Raw genomic sequence first — 21,768 nt, 5'->3', positions numbered from 1 at the left:
TGTTGTGAATCGGGCGACCCCTATGAAAGGGTCGTTCGACCCCCAAAGGGGTCATGACCCACAGGTTGAGAACCACTGCACTGGAGGATCTTTCGAGGGTGCTACTGAGTTCTTCATCTGATTGCTCATTACATGGTGTTCAGTTTGTAGACACTCACCAAGCAGCGCATTCCTAATTTAAGCCCTTTTCTATGTGCGTACTACATCCTAGTAACAAGTCTGACGGAAATGTCTGGCTGCCAGACCCAGTGATGGTCCTGAAGTGGACCCAGCACTACTCTCAGACACAGAGACGAGGAAGGGCCCGGATAGGCTGGCTGAAAGACGTTACAGGAGAGGCAGTAAAACAGAATGATGAGGAACGGTGGAGGGGAGGGAGCTCATGGTTAGAAATGAGAATTGTGAAGTTATGGACCTCAGAGGCAGCAGTTTCAGGGATGACAGGTCTACTCACATAAATTCCTACCCTCAATGCTGGGACCGAGACTGTGTCCAGAGATCTCTAACTTCACCCCCTCTAGTATGTATGTCTTGTCTGTCTGATCCTTCCCAGTCTCCCATAAAGTCGGCAGTAAGGAATACTACAGAAACACGTGCACACACATGTCCTAGAACAGGTGCTCAGGGGCATGCTCTATATTTTCTCAGCTTGTCATATATTTTTTTTCTTTTAAAAAAATCATTTTCCCTCACACTTCTCTATTACAGTGTATTCATAATGTTCTCGGTGGCAATTTGTCCTTGTCACTTATGCACCTGCCTTAGGAGGTCAGGTCGCGTAGTGAGGGATGTGTTGAGCTGCGAAGCACAAGGCCAGTGGTTCAAGCCCACCAGCTGCTCCATGGGAGAAGGTTAAGGCTGTCAGCTCCCATAAAGATTGAGTCTTAGAAACCAGATGAAGCCGTTCCACTCTGTCCTAGGAGGTCACTGAGTTCAAGTGGACTCAGGGCCCTGGTTTGGGTTTTCACAGCTCCTTGCAGCTGTGAAAGCTGGTCCATGGCCAAGCCCATTTTTCTCTCCAGGACAGACACAGTCCACACAGCACCCGCCACCAAATCCTGAAACACTAGGGGCCCAGGGGGCATAAGAGGTTAAACGTTTGGGTGCTAACTGGAGAGGGATGTGGCGCCTGCTTTCCTAAAGACTGACAGTCTTGACAGCCTCACAGACAGTCCCACCATCTGATGCAGTCTCTCGGGATCCAAAGGGACCCAGCACAGTGGGCGGGAGGCACTGCTACCCAGAGATTCAAAAATTAGGTGAGGGGAGTTGTCCTTCAGCCTGAGCTACATACAGCCTCATCCTCACGAGCGTGATTTTCTTTGCCAATATGTCAACGTGGGCAAATATGGCTTTGTCTGCAGTCCTAAAAGATTATCTTTACTTTACACTTAGTAAAATAATAGAAACAAGGTTTAACCTGAATAAGGAGATAGATAAGGATGTAATTAAGACCACGCTAACAAAATTTCTTATAATGAGTTTCCTTACCAAAGTTGGAGAAGTGACAGCTTTCCTGTGGATTGGGAAGTAAACATAGTGGACGCTTTACTGCCCCAGAATCATCTTTCGCGGACCACCCTGGTTATCTCAGGCAGCTCTAACTTGCAGCCTGTTGAGGCTTCAGTCTGACTTCAGAGCCCCTGTGCAAGGGGAAGATTTTCTCCTCGGCCGGCTCTGGGAAAGGTCCTGGTCGCTTCGCCTTCTGCTTCCTAGTTCCCCGGAGACCCCCTGTGGCCTGGCATCTACCTTACTGTGATAGTCAGGCTGTTTGTGTCAACATGGCACCGTAAGAGATACGGGTGGAGTTTAGGCTGTCCATCAGGTCGCAGCTTAATGACCTCCTTTGGAGGTGCCACTGAGATAAATGACTCTCTGAAGGCCAGCCCCTGTCTCTCTGCCTACACTTTGATGCCAGCGAGCCACTCTGAGACTTGCCAGAGCCTTGGAGATGCGTCCCCCGCCATTGGATCCACAAGACTTTGCACCCACTGACTGGTGATCTTCCTGCATTTGGCATCATTGCTTGTGGCTGCGTGAGTCTGAAGAAGGACTTATGGACTAGGATCAGACTTATGGGCTTGAGTTGGACTGGGTTGGGGTGCTTTTGCAGTACTTAATGACTTCTTGATAGAAAGCTCTTTCTTACACATAGATGAGTGTCACTGGATTTAGTTCACTAGGCAACCCGGCCTAACACACTTACCTCACCTCTCCTTCTATTTACTTGTTTATATCTCAAACAAGACTATCTCAAAGCACACCCCACACTAACCTTGTCTCATTAATATGACAAAGACAGCCCATTCCCAAATGGGATTATAATCACGAGCACACAGATTAAGATTTACAACGCATATTTCAATGCATTCTTCAATCCATCACACAGACTAGTCTTTTTGTCAAAACAGAAAAATACCTAAATCTTAAACATCTAGCGCGCAAAACCCTTTTGAAGTTAAAAAGAGAGTGGTGCATTCAGAGTAACAGCAACATCAAACTGGTAGAAAACAGAGATCAAAGCCGCACAAGAGAAATAAAAGACACAACTCACAGAGACGGTCGTCTGCGTCCTATGGAGGGCTGGCTACAACCCCAGAAGTTCAGGTAAAAAAAGTAACAGAGACAGAGACCCAATTCATGGGGAGCTCTGGCAGCAAGGAGCCTTTCTGCTTGAGAAACGACTCTTTTAGACAAGGTAACTACTGATCTGAAATAGATTTACACATAGAAAAGTCCCTCTCAAATTAGAAGCTAATACCTGCAAGGGGAGCCTGAAGCAAGTCTTTAAAGACCCAGAAGCCTGGGCTGGAAGGCGGGCTGCTGATGCAGGGTACATAAAAAAGGGGGAAATCATGCACCATGAACTCTCAAAGCTTTATAGACATCGTTAGGCTCCGCCAATTCAGGAAATAGCACCACCACTTGAAGACGCAGAAGCATTCTCTTAGTAGAGGTGGGACGTGTGTGATACACTACGGAAGATGAACTGTCTTCGTAGAAGAAGGTGAATGTGTTTCCCAAGACGATCAGATGGCAAGCTGCCTGAAGGTCACTGGCACTGGTAACAGATCAATGGACTAACTAACTGCCATCAACATAGAATACCAACCCCACCAGTAACGTCCAAGTGATGTTTTCATTCACGTAAGAATAACCTGCCTGGAGCCTGCAATTAAGCGTCTCACAATCTTGACCTGCGCAGCCCAGCAGAAGACTCTGCAGCGGTGGCCACATTCTGTAACTGGGCTGGCCACTTGAGATTTGCCCTGTGTACTGGGAGAATTGGAAGTTTTGATGGTTATTTCATCTTAATTAAAGAGCCTCACATGACTAGTGGAATCGAGAGTCGACAGGGCACATCTAAATTAGATCGTCTACAACCAACCCTGCCTATTAAAATCAATGCTGCAAATGAGTTATGACTAATGGATACCTACCTCATTCAGTATGCTTTCCAGTGTTGGGGGAGTATCAACTTGAGGAATATCAAACTCCTTGTCATCGATCTGCACAGGAAAAGGCAGTTAATGCGGACACAGTGGTGCTGTGCGGGATTAGAAGCATTACCAAGGAAGGGGCAGGGAGACCACCCGTCTCCTCACACAGCCCACGCAATAATCCACGGTGAAAAGGGCCAGGCTTCCTTTCCTCCCCACACTCAGTGGCTATCCTGGGCAAACAGACCCTCCCGGCCCCATCTGGATGGCCCTTTCCAGAAGCTGCTGCCGAAGGACTTGTGCATTTGCTTTCTCAGGACAGCCTCTCGGTCCTTCTTCAAGTTTAGCTTATACATGGTAAGCAACATGGCAAGGGTCTGCAGCTGCATTTCTTAGGTACTTCACATATTCTGGTGAGAGATGATCAGGTCAAGCAAGTTGCCAGGCAAGTTTCTCAAAGTCACGGAAACAAGTTGCCTAAGCATCCCCTCAAGGAGGGAGGTCACTGCAAGATAAGAGCCCGACACTGACCACCAGCTCTGTGTCCTTGAGGGGTCCTTGACCAGAGCCGAGCTTCGGTTTGCTCAACAACTGGAAGGCTGCCACACAGGTGTTTTTAGCTGTGAGGCTCGCACGAGAAGAGGTATCCGAATATTCTGTGAACTGTAAAGAACTGTAGAAATGGAGCTATTTTCTCTCTTAAAATTGTACAGGAACCCCTATTAATTCACACAAGAACGACAGGGCTAGATTATTTGGGTCAAGAAAACACTCTCTAACCAATACTTCGGTTACATATCATCATTTGACAAAAGTAGAAATGTTTACCAGATCATTGGTGAACTCCAATTCCTTGTCCAAATCCATGTAGGAGAGTTTTGAAAGCGAAGCTTCTAGGCTGAATGACTTATTCAGCTCTTCTTCAGTAGTCTTGGCCCCGAGGCTCTGTTCCATAGTGTCAGGGTCTGGTTCATTTTCCATAGTCTAATGATTGCATTCAGTCCATTAAAACCAAGTGGGGTTTTATTTGGTTTGTTTGGAGGGCTTGAATGACAATCTCTTTCAAAAGAAAGGGGAGGGGGGGCAAGCAAGTGCTTATTTAGCTTTCTTTCTTGTCAACTGGACGTTCATCCCAAAGATTGACTTGGTCAAAATTCTGTGAAAACAAATGAATCACTCAGTCACTTGCTTACAGGTGAACAAAAATCAATACTGGGGGAGGAGGCATGAAACGGCAAGAGGCTTCTATGGGAGAACGGAGGAGGAATGCCTAATTCAGACCGGAGGAGCACCCACTACCCAAGGTCATAAAACTAGTGGTAGAGCTGGGATGCCTTTCGGCCACTCGACCTGGTAGCACCTGGACAGATGCACCTCACAGTGGTGCCAAACACCTCAGATTCCCAAAGCTCAGGTTCAGCACCCACACATGGCGCAGAGAGCTTGGTGTACACAGAGGGCCTAGGATAGACACCTTGTCATTTCATGCAAAACAGCAAATCCGAAAGGGTTCAAGGTCTGCTAAGTTAAGAAACCATAAGATAATGCCACAGGCTACCAGGGATTTCTAGAAGGAAGGCTAGTCACAGAGACTATTTGCAAAGGGTGCTAGTGGTGGGTTGAAATAATAAAGTAATCGTGTATGCAAATTTTTGTATATTCCACTGTCAAGTCAATTTTGACTCACAGTGCCCTTATTTTAGGTTTCTGAGGCTGTAAGACTTCATGGGAACAGGATGGTTACTTTTCTCCCGCGGAGAAACTGGTGTGTCTGATCCACCGACTGTGTGGTTACCAGCCCAATGATTACCAAACAGTGGCACAGGGTACTCGGTTCTATCATGCCTGCCCCCCCACCCCCAAGTCGTAAGGTGATTGAAAAATTAACATTGCTAGAAAACTAAAAATACACTCGGGGTCAAAGAGTAGCACGTTAGATGTTCACTTTTCCTTTTCGATGCTTTTGGGCTGGGTCGCAATCAGGCTACAAATGACCAAACTTAAACACTTACTCAGCTTTGCCCGATTAGACTCAAAAAGCAAAAGCCATGCTAGAGGCAAAAGCAGCCATGCCGGAGGGGGACTGGGTCTAAAAACGGAAGCCCAGGCACCTCGCGGTGGCTCTCGGTGAGAGGCAGTGGTGACAGCGGTCCCAGGGATCAGAATGCAGTTTGGAAATGCTTTCCACAGCAAGCTGCCCTCACTTATAACACCTTGGGGGAGGGAGCGGAGGAAAGACAGGCCAGCACGGAGCTGTTAGAGCTGGTACGGCTTTCAAAGGCAGCTAAAGATCAATTGTTGTATTTTTGGATGTTTTTTTAATAACATACCTAAAGTAACTTAATTTCCTCTAATCAGGCTCATTTTAAAAAATCCCTCTAATTAATTTTCTTTCTCTCCATGGCTCAGATCTGCCATATTAAAAGAATTAATATCTACAATATGTCACACATGTGGGTGGACTTGGGAAAAATTGATTTTTCAAGAACTGAAACCAACTTTTCTAGCTAGTACATGCTGGTACATTTGGTTCAGTAAACTACAGACTAATTCCTTTCACATGCTACAGAAGGTAGGCCTCAGGCTCCATCCTCCAAAGTACATTCTATAAAAATGCATTCCTAGAAGACGTACGGGAGGGCATGCTATATCTGGCAACGTTTAAAAGTATCTTTCCAACATCAAGTACTAAACTATTGCATCTTCTGCCATGTGTCATTTGCAGTTTTAATATTAGCATTTATATGCATTTCTTCAAAAGAGTCTGAACTGGCTCGTGACAAATGACGTCTTACTGACAAAAGTCTTTCTTGCTTATTTGTCTTAAGAAAAAAATTCAACCAATTAGTCAAGGTATGTTCATAAACATGTACAACCTAATTCATACCCAGTCAATTGTTTTATTGTTATATATGTTTCCAAAATAGTAAAAAAGACCATACAGCAAAACAAACAAAATCGTATATTTAAATGCTTTGTAATCTTAAAACAATGTTTCCGATTTCTCATTTGGTTTTCCAGAAGAGCTCAGAGAGGGAAGTGATCTTTCTGTCCCTGCTGTGGAATTGGTAAGGCACTCGGGGCAGTACCAATGTCACACTGAAGAGGGGTCCAGGGAAGAGTGGAGTGTCACGTGGCCAGGCCACCCTGCCCCATTGCACCCTTGGCATTCGTGTGATATGGTGGCTACGTGGAAAGATGATAAGCAGGAGTCCATTCAAATCCAGTTTGCACCTGGACCTCACCAGTTCCGGTTGGTGATCTTGCTCCCGTTCTCTCCCTCTCTGCGCCCCTCCACGTCCGTCTCTACAAAACGCACTCTGACAGACATTCGTGTTGTTGGCCCGGAACGAAACCTCTCGACTGTTCTGGGAAGGGCTCCCTGAGTCATGTGGTTCTGGTGGGGGCTTCCCATCCCAAACCAGCCTCTTCGGAGTGATGGCACGAGAGGGAAGAGTCCTTCACACTTCCCTTCACCAAGATCGGCCAAACTGAAACTGGCAGGGAAAAGCCCTTTCCACTGTTTCCTAAATGAGCTCTCAGGCGGTTGTGCACCTTCCCGATGTGGTCCCACCGAATTCTACAGACATCCACACACTGATTCATTCAGCACACAGTAACCTACCTCTACCGAGAGGCTTTACATTCTAAGCAGAGACTGACTATTGTTAGGCGCCAGGGAGTCGGTTCTGACCCACAGAGACCTCACGCAGAAGAGAGCGTCACACCGCCAGGTCCTGTGCTAGCCTCACAGTCTGCTGGTCACTCAGCGAATCACGAAGTACCCTGACTTGCTGGAGAGGATTTTTTTTCAACCTTACTTTCTGTTTAATTCTTTTTGCCAAACAAACACAAGGAAAACTCTCGTCTAATTTTACAGAAAATAGAATTTGCAAACAGTAGTCAACATAACAGGATAAACCTAAGTCCCTGGGGCAAGTGGACTCTCCCAGATCTGACAAGGCGGTCACCCAGATCCCCTCACGGACCACCTCCCAGGGAGCAAGGGGAGGCCCTTGGAGGTAGCGAGGCACTATCTGCCAGTTCCCATCAAAATCACAGGCCACATCTGGGAAAGCGAAGCATGAAAATGAGGAGAACTGAAGTCACGGGAATCTCTTATCACTACACACACACACAGTCTCTGATTGCTGGCCAACTTCAAGCTACTGTCTTTCCGAGCCCACAGTCCCTAGGCATTCCACCTGCATCCTTAGGGGGTAAGGTTCAAGTTCACTGGTTCTGAAGCATCTGCTTAACCACAATCCACAAAATAAACTGGGGGTTGGGGGTGGAGATCAAGTCCTAAGTGCTGGTGTCACCAATGCAGAGTCTGAGGCCCGTGGCTCTTGCTTCAAGAAGAAACAAGTACCGGTGCCAGGTCACACACCAGCGAGAGCCCAGCTGCCTTAAGCCTCCCTCTTGCCAACCAGTACCCAGAGTATGGGGGAGTCCAACAGCAGCCCGAGGTCCCTCAGGTTCTATGCCTGAGCCCACTGTCGCAGACCCGGTGTCAATCCACGTCCTTGAGGGCCTTCCTGCCTTTGCTGTCCCTCTCCCTTCCTGTAGGTTAAGATGACTTCTCGCCATCCTGGCCTCTAAGGAGTCCAAGATAGGCCAGAGTTGGACTTAGCAAGGATGAACTCTGCCTACAGAAAGAAGCCAAGACGAGCAGAAATAGTCATGCCACCTAGGAATGCAGGACCACAGTGAGGAGTAAATGAAATCAAGCCTGTAAGGCAATTAGGATGACGGCTGGACTCAGAGGAGGCTTTCGAGAAATCTTAGCTGTTTTCAGGATTAAAAACTTCCTCAAGATTCCCAAATTCTTCTCAAGCCAAAAAAGATAAATAAAGGCCCTAACACAAGATCCAGGGATGTTCTGGTTTCATTAGCTCCCCCCCCCCCCCCCAATACTAGGCCGAGTCAGAAAGTGCTGCTGCTGGGGTGTTGAACGACATCTCTGTGACCCTGCGTGGAGCCCTGCAGGTAAGTCCTCTCTCAGCAACACCCTGGTCTTGGTCTCAGTAGGGTGCCTCCAAGACACGCCCCCCACCACCAAAAAAAAAAAAAGTGGCGATCAACCAGCTCCCCAGCCACTCTGTTCATCAGTCTTTTACGATCGAGGCCGATGAAGATGATTCAGTGGAATGAATCAGAGCCAGAGCCAGCCTTGGGTTTGCCAGTAGGATCCAGAAAGCAAGGGTCTAATCAGAACAGGGGCTTCTCCTGGACCAGTTCAAGGCAATTCAGGGATGGCAACTGTTTGGAGAGTCAAGAAGGGGTAACCTGGATAGATTTTCTTGAAGGACGTAGGACAAAGAACATTTCTCCCTGAATTGTTAAGAAAATCATCAGGAAAGTTGCGTCAGGAATTTTTTTTCCTCATCACAACATGCACTTGTTCTTTCAAGGTAGCAAGAGCTGTTCTAGGAGACATTTACTGCAGAATCTTTACCCTCTCCACCTCCAGCCCTGTTCTTGCAGCCTCAGACTTCTTTGTATTCCCCAAACACCAATATCGAAAGGCAGTCTGATTTGAGTCTCCCAAGGCGGCCAGAATGGAAATTTTGACGGGGAGTTTGGGGCGGGGGGGTTATCAGGAAGTGTAGAATTCTCTGGGGAACAGTTGGAGTTGGAGAAGTGGGAACGCCGTCTTCACAAGTGTAAAGCCGAGAGGGAGGCTGTCTGCAACACAGTAACTGTACTGTTTAATGTTCGTGTTTAATAACGGGTTCTGTGACTTTACATTTTTTACTTACACACATATGTGCTATAAATGCTAACTGCACCTGTGGTCAGAATCCCATTTGGGAATTGGCTTGCCACGTTAATGAGAGCAGATTCGTCTTACATCCATCTCTTTTGAGATCGGAGTAGATAGCCCAGGTATCAAGCAAGCAGAGATGGGGTGAGGCAGATGGCACCCAACATGAAGATCACCAAAGAACAGAAACTGAAGAGAACAGAGCCCTTCGCCCGGGGCTCCAAGAGAAAGATTTCCCCCAGCCAGCGCTCTGAATGTGGACTTTCTGCCCTCTAAACTGTGAGGAAACCAATTCGTGTCTAAACACCACCCACGTGTGGTATTTCTAGGATAGCGGTGTTCCATACCTAAGATCAGTAGCCCTATCAACAGCCACACTACTTCTCTCTGAAATAAGGTCGCTGTCATACTGTGGACCTGCTTTTTCTTTGAACATCAGGAACATCTGCCTGAGTGGCGGTCATCACACTGATGATGTCTGACCGCGATTTCTCCGTGTCTGATTTAGGTCCCTCTCGGAGTGATGTTAGCTGGTGCCTTTGAAGGGGTCCTTTAAGCGCTGAGAGAACTTTTTCTCTTTTTTTTGAGAGCAACATGCCTAAATCACAAGCAATATTCAGTGATTCGCTGATTTTCCACCTTTCTGCCACATAAACTTTCGTTTCACTCCAACTCAGTAACTCTCCATGGTCTCCTGCCACTGGTCTTTCCACATTTGGGAGCCATGAAGCATGTCGCAGTAATATTTTCAGGGGAAAATTAAACAGAGAAAGAAAGCTATAACGCTCCCGAGACTTGAAAAACATGTGACTGGATGCCGCTCCCTATAAGCTGCAGTACATGCTGTCATACAGTGAATCTTTTAAGCAGAATGTTCGGTGCATACACAGGACAGTTACTCAGGACTAGCAAGGCATGTGCATGTATGACAGGGGACACATGCACTGTACCACCATCTACCTGGCAGCAGAACCACTTCATAGACAAGGGGCAGGAGACAGATGTGTGTTGTGTGACAGTCACAGCACCCCATTCTGAACCTTATCAAAGCCCATGTCCCGGGACCATGGGTTGAAATGTGGGCGGATTTTGCCTGAACAGATGTTCTGTGGCACATGCCTGCCTGTTTCTTTTCTAAAGATCTAGTAGCTAAGCATATCATTTCTTTATAAGCTGGATGGTACAGATTTTGTTTGTCTCGGGCTAGAACAAAGGAGCCTGGCAGCCTGGTAGCAAAGCACTCAGGTTCACTAACCAAGAGGTCTCAGTTCAAAGCCACCAGCCCACCTCGGAAGAAAGCTGCCGGCTTCCATCCAGATCACTGCCCGATGGGGCTCTTCTACTTTGCTCCTTCGGGGCCCCGTGAATCAGAAGTGGCTGGAGGGCCCGGGGTGAGATTAGCACAAGCCCAGGAAAGTATCCGACACGCAGAAGCAGCCCCATTTCATCGCTGAGATGTCCTTCATCCTTCTGTCACTCACCAGAAATTATTCCTTCACGTTTCACAGCAATGTCTTCCCAACCACGTAAATCATCTGCCGAGTCAAAAAGCCACCGCGCTCAGATTTTCTTTCTTTTTTTGTTTTTAAGGAGCATTCGCTAAGAGATTTTAGGAACTGAGCTGTGCCTAAGCCTATCTATGGAGGCAGAGCATCGTCACCTGAAATGCCATTCCCACCTGCGATGTGTAGATGACACAACCTTGCTTGCTGAAAGAACAGAGGGCTTGAAGAGGAAAATCAGAGGCTACAGCCTTCCGTGGAAGTACAATTCCGCATAAGGACACAAAAATCCCCACACTGGGACCAATAAGCATCGTCCCGAGAAATGAGGACGTCCCTGCAGCTGTCGAGGATTTGATTCTACTGGGTTCCACAGTCAGTCGTGATGGTGTCAAGTCCTGCTGAAGTCACCAAGGACGTCCATAAGCACGCACAAGTCTGTCTGGGAAGAAGTACTGCCAAAATGCTCCTTAGAAGTGGGGCCGGTACTTGGACATGTTATCAGGAGAGACCAGGCCCTGGAAAAGAACATTCTGCTTGGTGAAGTAGAGGGCAGTGAGACAGAGGAAGACCTTCAAGGAGACGGACTGACACCACGGCTGCAACAAGAGGCCCAAACATAACAACCATTATGCGGACGGCACAGGACCGGGCAGGGTTTGGTACTATTGTACACAGGGTCACTAGGAGTTGGGACAGCAATCAGTCGCACCTATCAATGACGACAACAAAGATGCCGGTGTCCTAATCCCTGCAATACGTGAACATGAGACTCTACAGGGCTCAAGAGAGTATGCATATGTGACTGTATGAGAACCCGGAGATGGGGAGATGGTCCTGGATTATCCAGGCAGGTCAAATATCACCACAAGTCCTTAAACGTAGAAAGAAGGTCACTAAGAGAAAGAGACGTGACCATAGAAACAGATTCAAAAAATGCTTTGTTAGCATCTTTTCCCCAGTGAACATGGAGAAAGGGGCTCCCAGCCAAGGAATCTGGGCCATCTCTAAATCCACCAAAACCACTGCCATCAAGTCGATTCCACGTCATAGTGACCCCTAATGGACAGAGAACCGCCCCCCTTTGGGTTTCCAACGCTGTACATCTTTACTGGAGCAGACAGTGTCGTCTTTCTCCCACTCAGTGGCTGGTGGGTTTGAACTGCTGATCTTGCAGTTAGCACACAACAGATAACCCACTAAGTCACCAGAATTTAGAAAAGCCAAGGGAATTAGTTATCTCTGAAGCTTTCAGAAAGGAATGCAGCCCTGCCTACACCTTGAATTTGGCCACGTGAGACTTGTGTCAGACGTCTACCCTACAGAACTGTACAATAATAAAGGTAGCTTGCTTTAAGCCTCCAAATTTATGATAATTTGCTGTGGTGGCAATGGAAAATTACACTACCAAGCTTCATTTATTTCTGGCCACATTGCTAACTTTCTGAAATACTAACCCCTCCTCTGTCAGCTGGTGTTGCCCAAATATTTATTGAGCAATTTCTTCATTCCATTATATGGACCAATGATGAAATGCTTAATATATGACCCTTAATATTACATACTTGATGCAGATACTATCTCCACCTATCACTTAAGTACCAACCTAGCACAAAGGTTGGCAACGAACTACTGATTATTTCCTCCTGAGATGCAATTCTATAACGAGCTCTTCAATTAAGTATCATATGATCTAGTTTTTTTTTAATAGCTTGTAAGAGGATGCCATGTCAAAGAGTACTTACAAACAACACAACCAGGTGACATCAGTAGTTTCTTAGTCCCCTGGAATTAAATCACATGGATCGGACAGGAAACGTACACCCAGAACCAAGATAATCCAGTATGTTATCCTCTTCTGAGTGCTACTAAACTGATATTTAAAATGATCTGGCATCTTGATAATTCCCAAGGTTATTTATTTTACTCCCTCTTAAGATTTCTGAGCCAGTAAATAATAGATTCAAGGTCTTAAAAAATGATTATGTACCACAAGGGATAGGGTCAGGCAGTTTCATTCTGCCGTGCTGGGGTCACTGTGACCTGACGCCACCACGATGGTGCCTAACAGCAGCAGCCAGAGCAACAGGAGTGGCCCGTGTGACAAATGAATCAGAATGCAAGGACGCAACCTACATCCAACCAGGTTAATTTGGAACTCTTTCACCAATTTTTCCCCTTAGTTGTAGGGTAAACCAGCCCCTCACACTATCACAGGACCAGTCAGCACAATTGTACGGTTATGATATAAAAAGATTATAGTAAAGTCATAGAGAATAAGAGAGAGAGGAGAGAGTAAAATGAAGGAGTCAGACACATTTCATGGTAGCATGCTCACCTCGACAGCCATGATCTCACCAGCCAGGTCTGTGCACAGTGCACAGAACAAGGGAGAGGAGAGTGGGGGACAGAGGGGACTGGAGGTGAGGGGACCAGAGGTGAAGGGAACAGGGGCAAGAGGGTCTTTATTGTTTGGGGACTACTTGTCGGTAGCTATAAGCCATGCATATTCAGGAGTTACGTATGTCACAAGGTGTGTGGGAAACACAGTAAAGTCCCTGAGCTCACAGGTGAGGAAACTTCATACCTGCACTGGGGTTAGGCATTGGGGGGATCGGTGCCTCGCTGGGAGGAGATAATCGGGGAATGTCTGCCTCTACAGCAGCGGTTCCCAACTTTCCTAATGCCTTCCTAATGCCAGTTCATGATCCTCCCCAACCATAAAATTACTTTTGTTGCTACTTCATCACTATAATTTTGCTCCTGTTATGAATTGGGTGATCCCTGTGAAAGGGTCATTGGACACCCCCCCCAAGGGGTCATGACCCACAGGTTGAGAACTGCTGCTCTCCAAGGAGACAGAACCAACCATGTGCTCACTTTAAGGCAGCATTGCTGTTGGGGGAGAATCTGCGGGAATGACATTTTCTAGTTTCCCACATTTCCCCCTTTTGTTTTATGTATTAAATTCAAAAGAGCCACAGGGGCGACATGGTTATTTTCTATACATTGAAAGCTGTCAAGGCAAATTTAATGGCCAAATTAATGTAGCCCAAAATTCAGGCTTAGGGCAAGCATTTTGAATCCAGGCACGGGGGATAAAGTCCCCCTCTGCCCATCCGCTATTGGAGGAAGGTCTGAGAGGGGCTGAATGCCGCTGCGGGAAGAGAGTAGAGCAAATGGGAATGTCTGCTTCTACAAGGAGGCAGAATCCATGTGCTCACTTTAAGGCAGCACAGCTTTAAGGGGAGAAACTGTGGAAATGATAGTTACTGCAGGAAAATGTACTGGGACTATATCTCCAACTCACCAGAGGAGTGGCTTTCCTACCATGGAATACTGGCTTTCCTACCATGGAATACTGGCTTTCCGGATCCCCTCTGTACCAGTCGGGGAGTAAGTCCCAGACATACTTCCCTCAGAGTTAGTTTCCCACACTGAGTAACCATTCCCAATTCTTCTCAAGTTCAAGTATCCTACTTGGTTCTCTGACATTCTTTCCCTTCAGAAGTGAGAGCCCAGAGAGGCAACAGAGGATCACGAGGCGGGGGCAATGCTAGTTGCTGGCTTCGCTCTGACCGTCCCAGTCCACGCACTTGTCAGCTTCCTGTTTATTATTAGTATTTTTTGCTTTGGTGTGTTTGATTTGTGAAGCCAGTGAAAAACGCACACCGAGGGTTAACTCCTATTGATTGTCTATGAGATTTCCTTTATGCACGGATTCATTCTGAAGAGTTCCCCAGCCCCCACCGGGTGAAAGTCCTCATTCTAAGCTGGGATACCAGACATTCTATGAGCGGACCCACCGACTTTTACATGAATGATCTGTACTCAGGGACACTGGGGCCGGCTTCTCCTTTCCTTCCATGTCTGCTCATGCCGGGTCCCTGCCCCTTTCCCGGTCTTCTCCATGTACTAGGTTATCTACTGCAAATCAGCTCTGCTTACGCCTTCTCCCTCCACCAACCATCCTTGGAATCCAGAACACATGGGTTCTCTAAACCAGCAGTTCCCAACCTGTGGATCGTGACCCCTTTGGGGGTAAAATGACCCTTCCACAGGGGTCGCCCGATTCATAACAGTAGCAATATGACAGTGATGAGGTAGCAACGAAAATAATGTTATGGTTGCGGGTTCACCACAACATGAGGAACTGTATGAAAGGGTCGCGGCCTGAGGAAGGTTGAGAACCATTGCTCTATTCCGTTCATTAGTGACCATGTGACTTTGTCCTTTCCCGAGTGGCACGCCCCTGTGGTAGGGCAACTCTGCTGCCAACCACAAGATTGGGGGTTTGAGTCCTCCCTGGGTTGTCCCAGAAGAAAGGCTTGGTGATCAACTAACAAGAAATCAGTCACGGAAGACCCCATGCAGCACAGTTCTACTCTGGACACACATGGTGTCACTGTATGTTGGAACCAACCTGATCGCAGCGGGTTCTACCAGGGAACTGGGGCTGTGCTGCTTCACACACGCCACCTCACAAGACTCACGTGCCCCGCTACACAGCAGGCACTGAGTATGTGCTGACGGGCACAGACGATGGAGACAGGAATAACACCCGTGTTAAAAATTAAAGTTATCAGAGGTTGTTAAGCTTGCAAATAGAGGATGCTATTTGACTCACAGGAAGCAGGAGTCTATTCCATCAAAAGCCAAGTTAAAATATCTATCACGATATTCCCATAGACCCAAAGAGGAGGTGTCCTGAGGACATACCCTTTACCACAACCATAAGGAACAAGTTTGTGAAGTGGGGCCCAGCATCTCTTAAGACTCCTGTAATTGCTACTTTATGTGCACCAGGATTAACAGTGGGCCCTGCTCTAAGCGAACTCCGACATTTGCCCACAATGGGGCTGATTGGTTCCCGTGATGGTAGAGGGCAGGTGTCAGCACTGAATCAACAGAGACAGAATGGGCATGGTTATAATAGACAACAAGTTTTCAATAATAATCAAAGCAACCTGTCTCGTGTGGAATTATGCTATTGGCTACTTAGCCACGGTGTCCCTAGGAATGAAATAGATGGGAAACCTACTAAATATTTACGTGATCTGTACAGGCAAAAGAATGGTAGATCAGGTGAACAGCAGAATAGACAGTCACGATTGCACAATCAATTCCCAGACCTGAGCCAGTTTACAGACCCACAACCCCTGGAATGAGGGGGAGGCCAGGTCCCTTGGAAGGAGGACCCTGCTATATCACCCTGTTAGCCATCACCTGTCACCTTGTTCTCCTTTACAACACAAATCACACAAGCAGTCATTCTGCAAGGTCTGAACCGTCCCCAACGCTAAACTGGAAATAAAATCTCCACGAGAGCCCAGGCCAGATCTGCCGGGGGCACCATTCCATTCCCAGTGCCTCACCACATAGTAGGAAGTCAGTCCATCCAGGGATCTATCTCTCTGCAGGCCTTCCTCAGTAAGCAGGCACACAACACTACTCCATTGACTCCCAGAGCCTCAAAGTGCAGCTCTGCTCATTCAGCAGAAGACATGGTTAGTCACGTGCTATGCCAAGAAGCCTCCCACCTGCCTCCCAAGGTTCAACCTTTGCATCTAGGTGAGTGGATGTTCCAACCCCAAAGGCCGATTTTTAATCTGATGCTGTAGCTCATGTATAACGTGACACAAACTCCACAACTTCAGGGTCCATATTTTTACATGAAGTCAGCCTACAGGTCACAATGAAAACAGCTGGAACATATCACACATCCAACCAATTTTCAGGATTTTAGCTATTGATCTTAGACAAAGGAAAGACGAAGGAGGAAATGATTCACACATGCCAGGGTTTCTGCCTGCCTCATACAACATCCCCGGGAGGCCATTCACCTGGACTGAAATGCTCCTGCCGTGGAGGACTTCCTGAGAAACCAGCTATCAGTCTCCCACCGTGACTCCCCGCCAAGGGTGCTTCAGGAAGACTCCCTTACCCCTCAGTCACCGACCTCCGTCCAGACCCGCTGTGAGATGCAGTTCTGCCCAGGGCCGGGGCATGAACTGTCCACCGCTTTTTTCCAAGACTGGACACAGCCAAAGCCACGAGAAGAGGGCTAAGCCTACATGTAGGGAGCGTGTACACCCAACAAATGGTAACATAAAAAGGTGGAGAGACAGCATGAAGCCCTAGCTGTGCACTGTCAGGCACTCAGACACGGCCCCCGGAGGGCGGGCCCCAGGGAGAAAAGAAGCCTCCCCCTTCTAGCAGTCTCCAAGACACAAGGAAGAACGAAGTCTGAAAATGTCTGTCCCCAAACCAAACCCACGGCCACCGAGTCACTTCTCCTACAGAGCCACCCTCTCCCCACTCCACCCCCTACCCCCGAGGGCTTCTGAGCCTGTCCATCTTCACAGGAGCAGACAGCCTCAACTTGCTCCCACAGAGCAGCGGGTAGGTTTGACCCACCGACTACGCAGTTAGCAGTCCCACACTTACCTGACCAGCAGGTAAGGCGCACCACTAGGGCTCCTAAAATCGCTACAGTGGGTATGAACTTTTGTATTATCCACGCATCTTATGTCAACATGTGCAAAGGAACTTCAGAACGTCCAAGGGACATGGGATTGAAAGAAAATGGAACTTTCCCACAAAATTCTAAATGTCCCAGGATGTCACGGTGGCACAGCAGATTACGCATTGGGGCTGCCAAGCACAAGGTCTGCAGTTCACAGCCACCAGCTTCTCTGTGTGAGAAAGACGAGGTTTTCTGCTCCCATAGTGATTCACGGCCTCGGAAACACACAGGGCCTGTTCTACTCAGTCCTGCAGCGTCGCTGGGAGTCAGGATGGACTCAGTGGCAGTGATTGTGGTTGTCCAGGGGGATCTCAGGGACTTATGATTTGGGTCTCGTTGAAAACAGGGCACGTACAGGAGGAAACACATGTTCCAGTCACCCCGGGGAGCGTTGTTTTTCTGGCATAGCTGACTTCCCTGGAGCTCTGAATCACGACACAGTCGACTCACCTAAACTGTGAGACTGCTCTACAAGGAGAGGAGTCTGCCGGCAAAGTTAAACCGCGGGCAAGACGACTGCAGAGCACAACGTGAGAAGCTAAGCTGGGAGAGGGATGGAATACGAAGACGTGAAAGACCGAGGGAACTCCGTACACACAAGGCCCACAGTGTGGCAGCCAGCATCCTGTGCTGCACAGGAAGGAAGTGCCAACAAAAAGCTTGCGACTCAGCGCGGCCCTCGAGGACAGGGTAGAACTGCACCTGTGGGCTTCCCAGACCATAACTCTTCATGGGGTAGAAAGCCCCGTCTTTCTCCCAATGACCTCACAGAGCAATAGGAAGAGAGCACGCTCCCCACCGAGGGCTTGAACAGATACTAGGAGGAGGAGCAACAGAAGATCTGTTATTCAGAGAATTTTGCAAGAGTCAGATTGAAGGGGGAGAACACACGAATATGCAAGAATCTGGCTTCAAAGGAAGTGATGATCGGAGCACTGTCCTTAAAGGGGAAGAAGAGAGAAGTAAACCGTCATGAACTTCCACAGCTTATGAGAGAAGAGAATCCCGGCCCTCCGCGGGAAGGGCAGAGCGCCTCACAGGCCTTCCTTGGAAAACTGGTCCTCCGCCACGCCCACCAGACATTCTGGTGGTGCGGCCAATCACAGTGCCCTACTGCCTCAGCCACAAGAGTATGTGCGTGGCAAAGGCCATGCTCCCACAGAGGAGCTCTGGTGGTACAGTGGTTACGCATGGGGCTGCTAACCCAGAAGGGACAATGGGACCCCACCTGCAGCTCCATGTAACAGAAGACCTGGGATCTACTCCCATGAAGGTGTCCACCTAGGAAACGCTAGGCTCCTCTAGGCTGGACACACACTGCCACCACCGTGCTAGGACACAGCATGCAGCTTAATGATGGTAGATAGGATGAAGAAAATTCTGGCATTAACTCAAGAACCCAATTAAAGATAACAACAGTTTGGTCTTACAAGAGGGCTTCAAAAAGCTGATGGAAAAATGAAATTGAGGATAATGGCATTTTCCCGCAAATGGTTTGAAGCCCCCTCATACACGGGTGGAGCTAACACCCAACGCTCTGGGCCTGGAGAAGATGATAAACTTTGTTAGTTTAGTTTAGTGAGACACCTATCAAGTGATTGAAAGTTAAGTATGCTTCATTAAACTCAAAAGGCCTTACTTATCTTTCATACACGGCTACGGGGGATATAGCTAAGAATTTCAGTCATTACCAAGATACCCCAATATCCTGAAACATAGAAACTATCCATCTGCTACTAATGTCCCCTTCCAGCAACAAAGGAAATACATAAAGGGTAATCACCATACTACTCTGTAGAGCTCTGGAAGGAATTCTCTCACATATGAAGCCCAGCAGTACAACAAAATATTTTTTCCCATTTATTTTTATTTTGTACTCTACAAAGCAGACTAACTATTACCAGAGATTCAATATCTACTCTCTGATTAAATTTAACGATGAGCAGATCCAAGTCCTACATAAACATTGTAGGTCTCCTGCCTCCATTTCTATTAGATATGCTTCAAATTAGACCCACGCAGCTGATACAGCATCACCCTTCCACGCAGGGGCTTGGAACCAGAATCGAGAGCTCCAAAGTCAACTGGAATGACACAGCCCACGAAGACAATATTCTACATTCGACTGTGGTGAGCAGTGACTGAGATCTTCAAAGCTTGTGAGTGGTTGTCCAAGGTAAACCTATTGGCCTCTCCCTGTCCAGAGGAAAGAACACCAAACCAAACCAAACTCACTACCATCAAGTGGATTCCAGTGCACAGAGACCATTCAGGACAGGAAGAACTCCCCCTGTGGGTTTCTGAGACTATAGCTCTTTATGGTAGCAGAAAGACCCATCTTTCTCCTGAAGAGTGGCTGGCGGCTTTGAACTGCTGACCTAGTGGTTAGCAGCCCAACACATAACCACTGTACGGCTCCTCATAGGAAAAAAAGGGTGCTGGAAATCAAAGACGCGTGGAAACAACTAGGCCAGTGGCCTAATGGGTCACAAAAGCATCAGTCCTCAGGCTCCTCAGGCTCTGAGACCAGAACAAGATGGCGCCCAACAACCAATGGGATGACAAGAGAAGACCTAGATCGAAGGAACAGGAGAAAAATGTGGAACAAAACACCAAACCAGAAAAAAAGATAAAAAAACTCCAAGTCCCCAAAAAGGTCAAGTTTACTGGTTTGATAGAGACTGGGGGAACCCCAAAACAATGGTGCTTAGACACCCTTCAAGTCTAGAACTGAACTCACCCTTCTGACTAAACTATCAACAAATGGCAGGCAAGCCTTTAAAGTAGAAATTAACACGGGCGAGGAATACAGTCTTAGCCCAATCAACTGTACAAGCTCAAAGCAGTGACATTTGCCCAGGGATTGTGCTCAAAAGGCAGGAAGGAGTAAGAAGGAAGGTTGAATGGAAAGCGTCAACAGAGGGGAGACGTGGAAAGAGTGTGGGGGCTACAATCAATGTCATGATTCAAACTGTGCACAGACTATTGCATGGGAAACTCATTTATTCTATAAACTTACACCCAAATCATACTAAAAAGTTCCGTTTTTTAGTCACCCCTCTAAACTCAGACATCTGGCACAGAATGGGCCCCACAAACTAACAGTCATGCTTATCTTGCCAGTCTGTTTTTGAACGGGTTGGCTGGTAAAGGTGGGCAGTGAGGAGAGATAGAAGATAAGCCTTCCTGTGCATCATAATACCAGCTTAGGAAGCACAGGGGTTGGCGATGCCACCTGCTGTCATTTGGCCATGGTGAGCTGGTTTGTGGGTGGCCACGATGCAGAAAACTGCACTGTTGGTAAAGCGGCCAGGTTTCAGCGACGCTTCCACGCTGAGGCTGAGAAGAACGCCCCATCGGGATGAAAGGCCTATCAATCTACTTCTAAAAATGCACCAACAAAAACCCTGCCGGTCCTGGTGCCAGACGAGGGGCCCGGAGGTTGGGAGGCAGTTCAAATACAGTGGCTGCAACACGGGGCTAGAGCAGACCAATGGTGCATGATCAGGGAACCTTTCATTCTGTGGGTCATGTCAGGAGCCCCCACGGGTCTCTTCTGACGCTGAGGAAATTAACCGAGGGATGGCGGAGGCGGGCGGCGCAGAAAAGCCCATCACCATGCGGCTTACCTCGCCCCAACCTGCCCTCTTAGAAGCACGCCCATCTTACACACCATTCACTGCGGACAACTGTTTCTCTGTCCCCACGCACCACGCGATGAGAACTCGCCAGAGCACTGGTTGGCCCTGAATTTTAGGGGGCTCCCTGTCACCCTGCGGCCCACTCCCTTCCAAGAGGAGCCAGCGAATTCTGAGAGGTGGCCTTGTCACCCTCGAACAGCACACTCCTCTCGGGCCCCGGATGGAGAAGCCTCCATCTGTTCCCCAGGCTGGCAGGCAGGCGCACACCTGTCCCACACGAGACAGGACAGGCGGGGGTGCACCTGTCCTGGGGCCTCATCTCCGTTTGGCATCAAGGGGGAACCGCCAGACTCAGTTCCGGGGCCAAGCCCGGGGGGCCCAGGTCCACCCCTCAGGCCGCACTGCTGTCGCTCGGGGGCGCCGGGGGCGGCCGGGGGCGCGCGCGCTCTCCTCCTGCCCCGGTTCGGTCCGGGGCCCCTGTCACCTCCCCAGGTGACCCGCTCCAGGAGATTCGTTACCTGAGTTTGCAGCCATTCTAGCCCAGGACCCCCCGCCCACGTGGCCCCGCCCCCGCTGTAGCCGCGCGCACGCGCAGTTCCTACCCTCCGCGGCCTCGCTTCCGCTTTGGTGCGCTCAGCCTCTCGCTCGGGGCGGTCCGCGCCTCTACGCCACGCCCCCATTTAAAGGGCCAGACACGCGCTCCCGCTTAGCCCTCGGGTGTAGAGTGGGTGATTGACATCTTGGGGAACTGTCTACTCTTTAGGAGAGTAGTGTAAGGCCGCCGTTGTCTCCTTCTCGAAAGAACAACGAAGCCCAAGCGCTTGGAATGTGCAAGTAGTAAAATCGTGTTTTTTTAAGGACGAACAATAATCTTTATTTTGCCAGATACACG

General features: G+C 48.4%; 1 protein-coding gene across 2 annotated transcripts in view; it reads right to left on the bottom strand.

Annotated features, from left to right (window-relative positions):
• Positions 1-21,458, bottom strand: part of VPS8 (VPS8 subunit of CORVET complex) — a 274,380-nt gene extending 252,922 nt beyond the window's left edge. For both annotated transcript variants that reach the window (XM_075556161.1, XM_075556163.1), the window contains exons 1-3: positions 21,395-21,458; positions 4,269-4,596; positions 3,441-3,509 (exon numbers count right to left, since the gene is read on the bottom strand). In XM_075556161.1, the coding sequence (XP_075412276.1) occupies positions 3,441-3,509; positions 4,269-4,421 (222 nt within the window). In that variant the 5' untranslated portion in view covers positions 4,422-4,596; positions 21,395-21,458. The remainder of the gene's footprint in view (positions 1-3,440; positions 3,510-4,268; positions 4,597-21,394) is intronic.
• Positions 21,459-21,768: the final 310 nt, after the last annotated feature.

The sequence above is a fragment of the Tenrec ecaudatus genome, chromosome 8 (assembly GCF_050624435.1).
Source record: "Tenrec ecaudatus isolate mTenEca1 chromosome 8, mTenEca1.hap1, whole genome shotgun sequence".
In the NCBI taxonomy this organism is placed as follows: domain Eukaryota; kingdom Metazoa; phylum Chordata; class Mammalia; order Afrosoricida; family Tenrecidae; genus Tenrec; species Tenrec ecaudatus.
The sequence above is the reverse complement of the archived record's forward strand: the minus strand, read 5'-3'. Positions and strand labels throughout refer to the sequence as shown.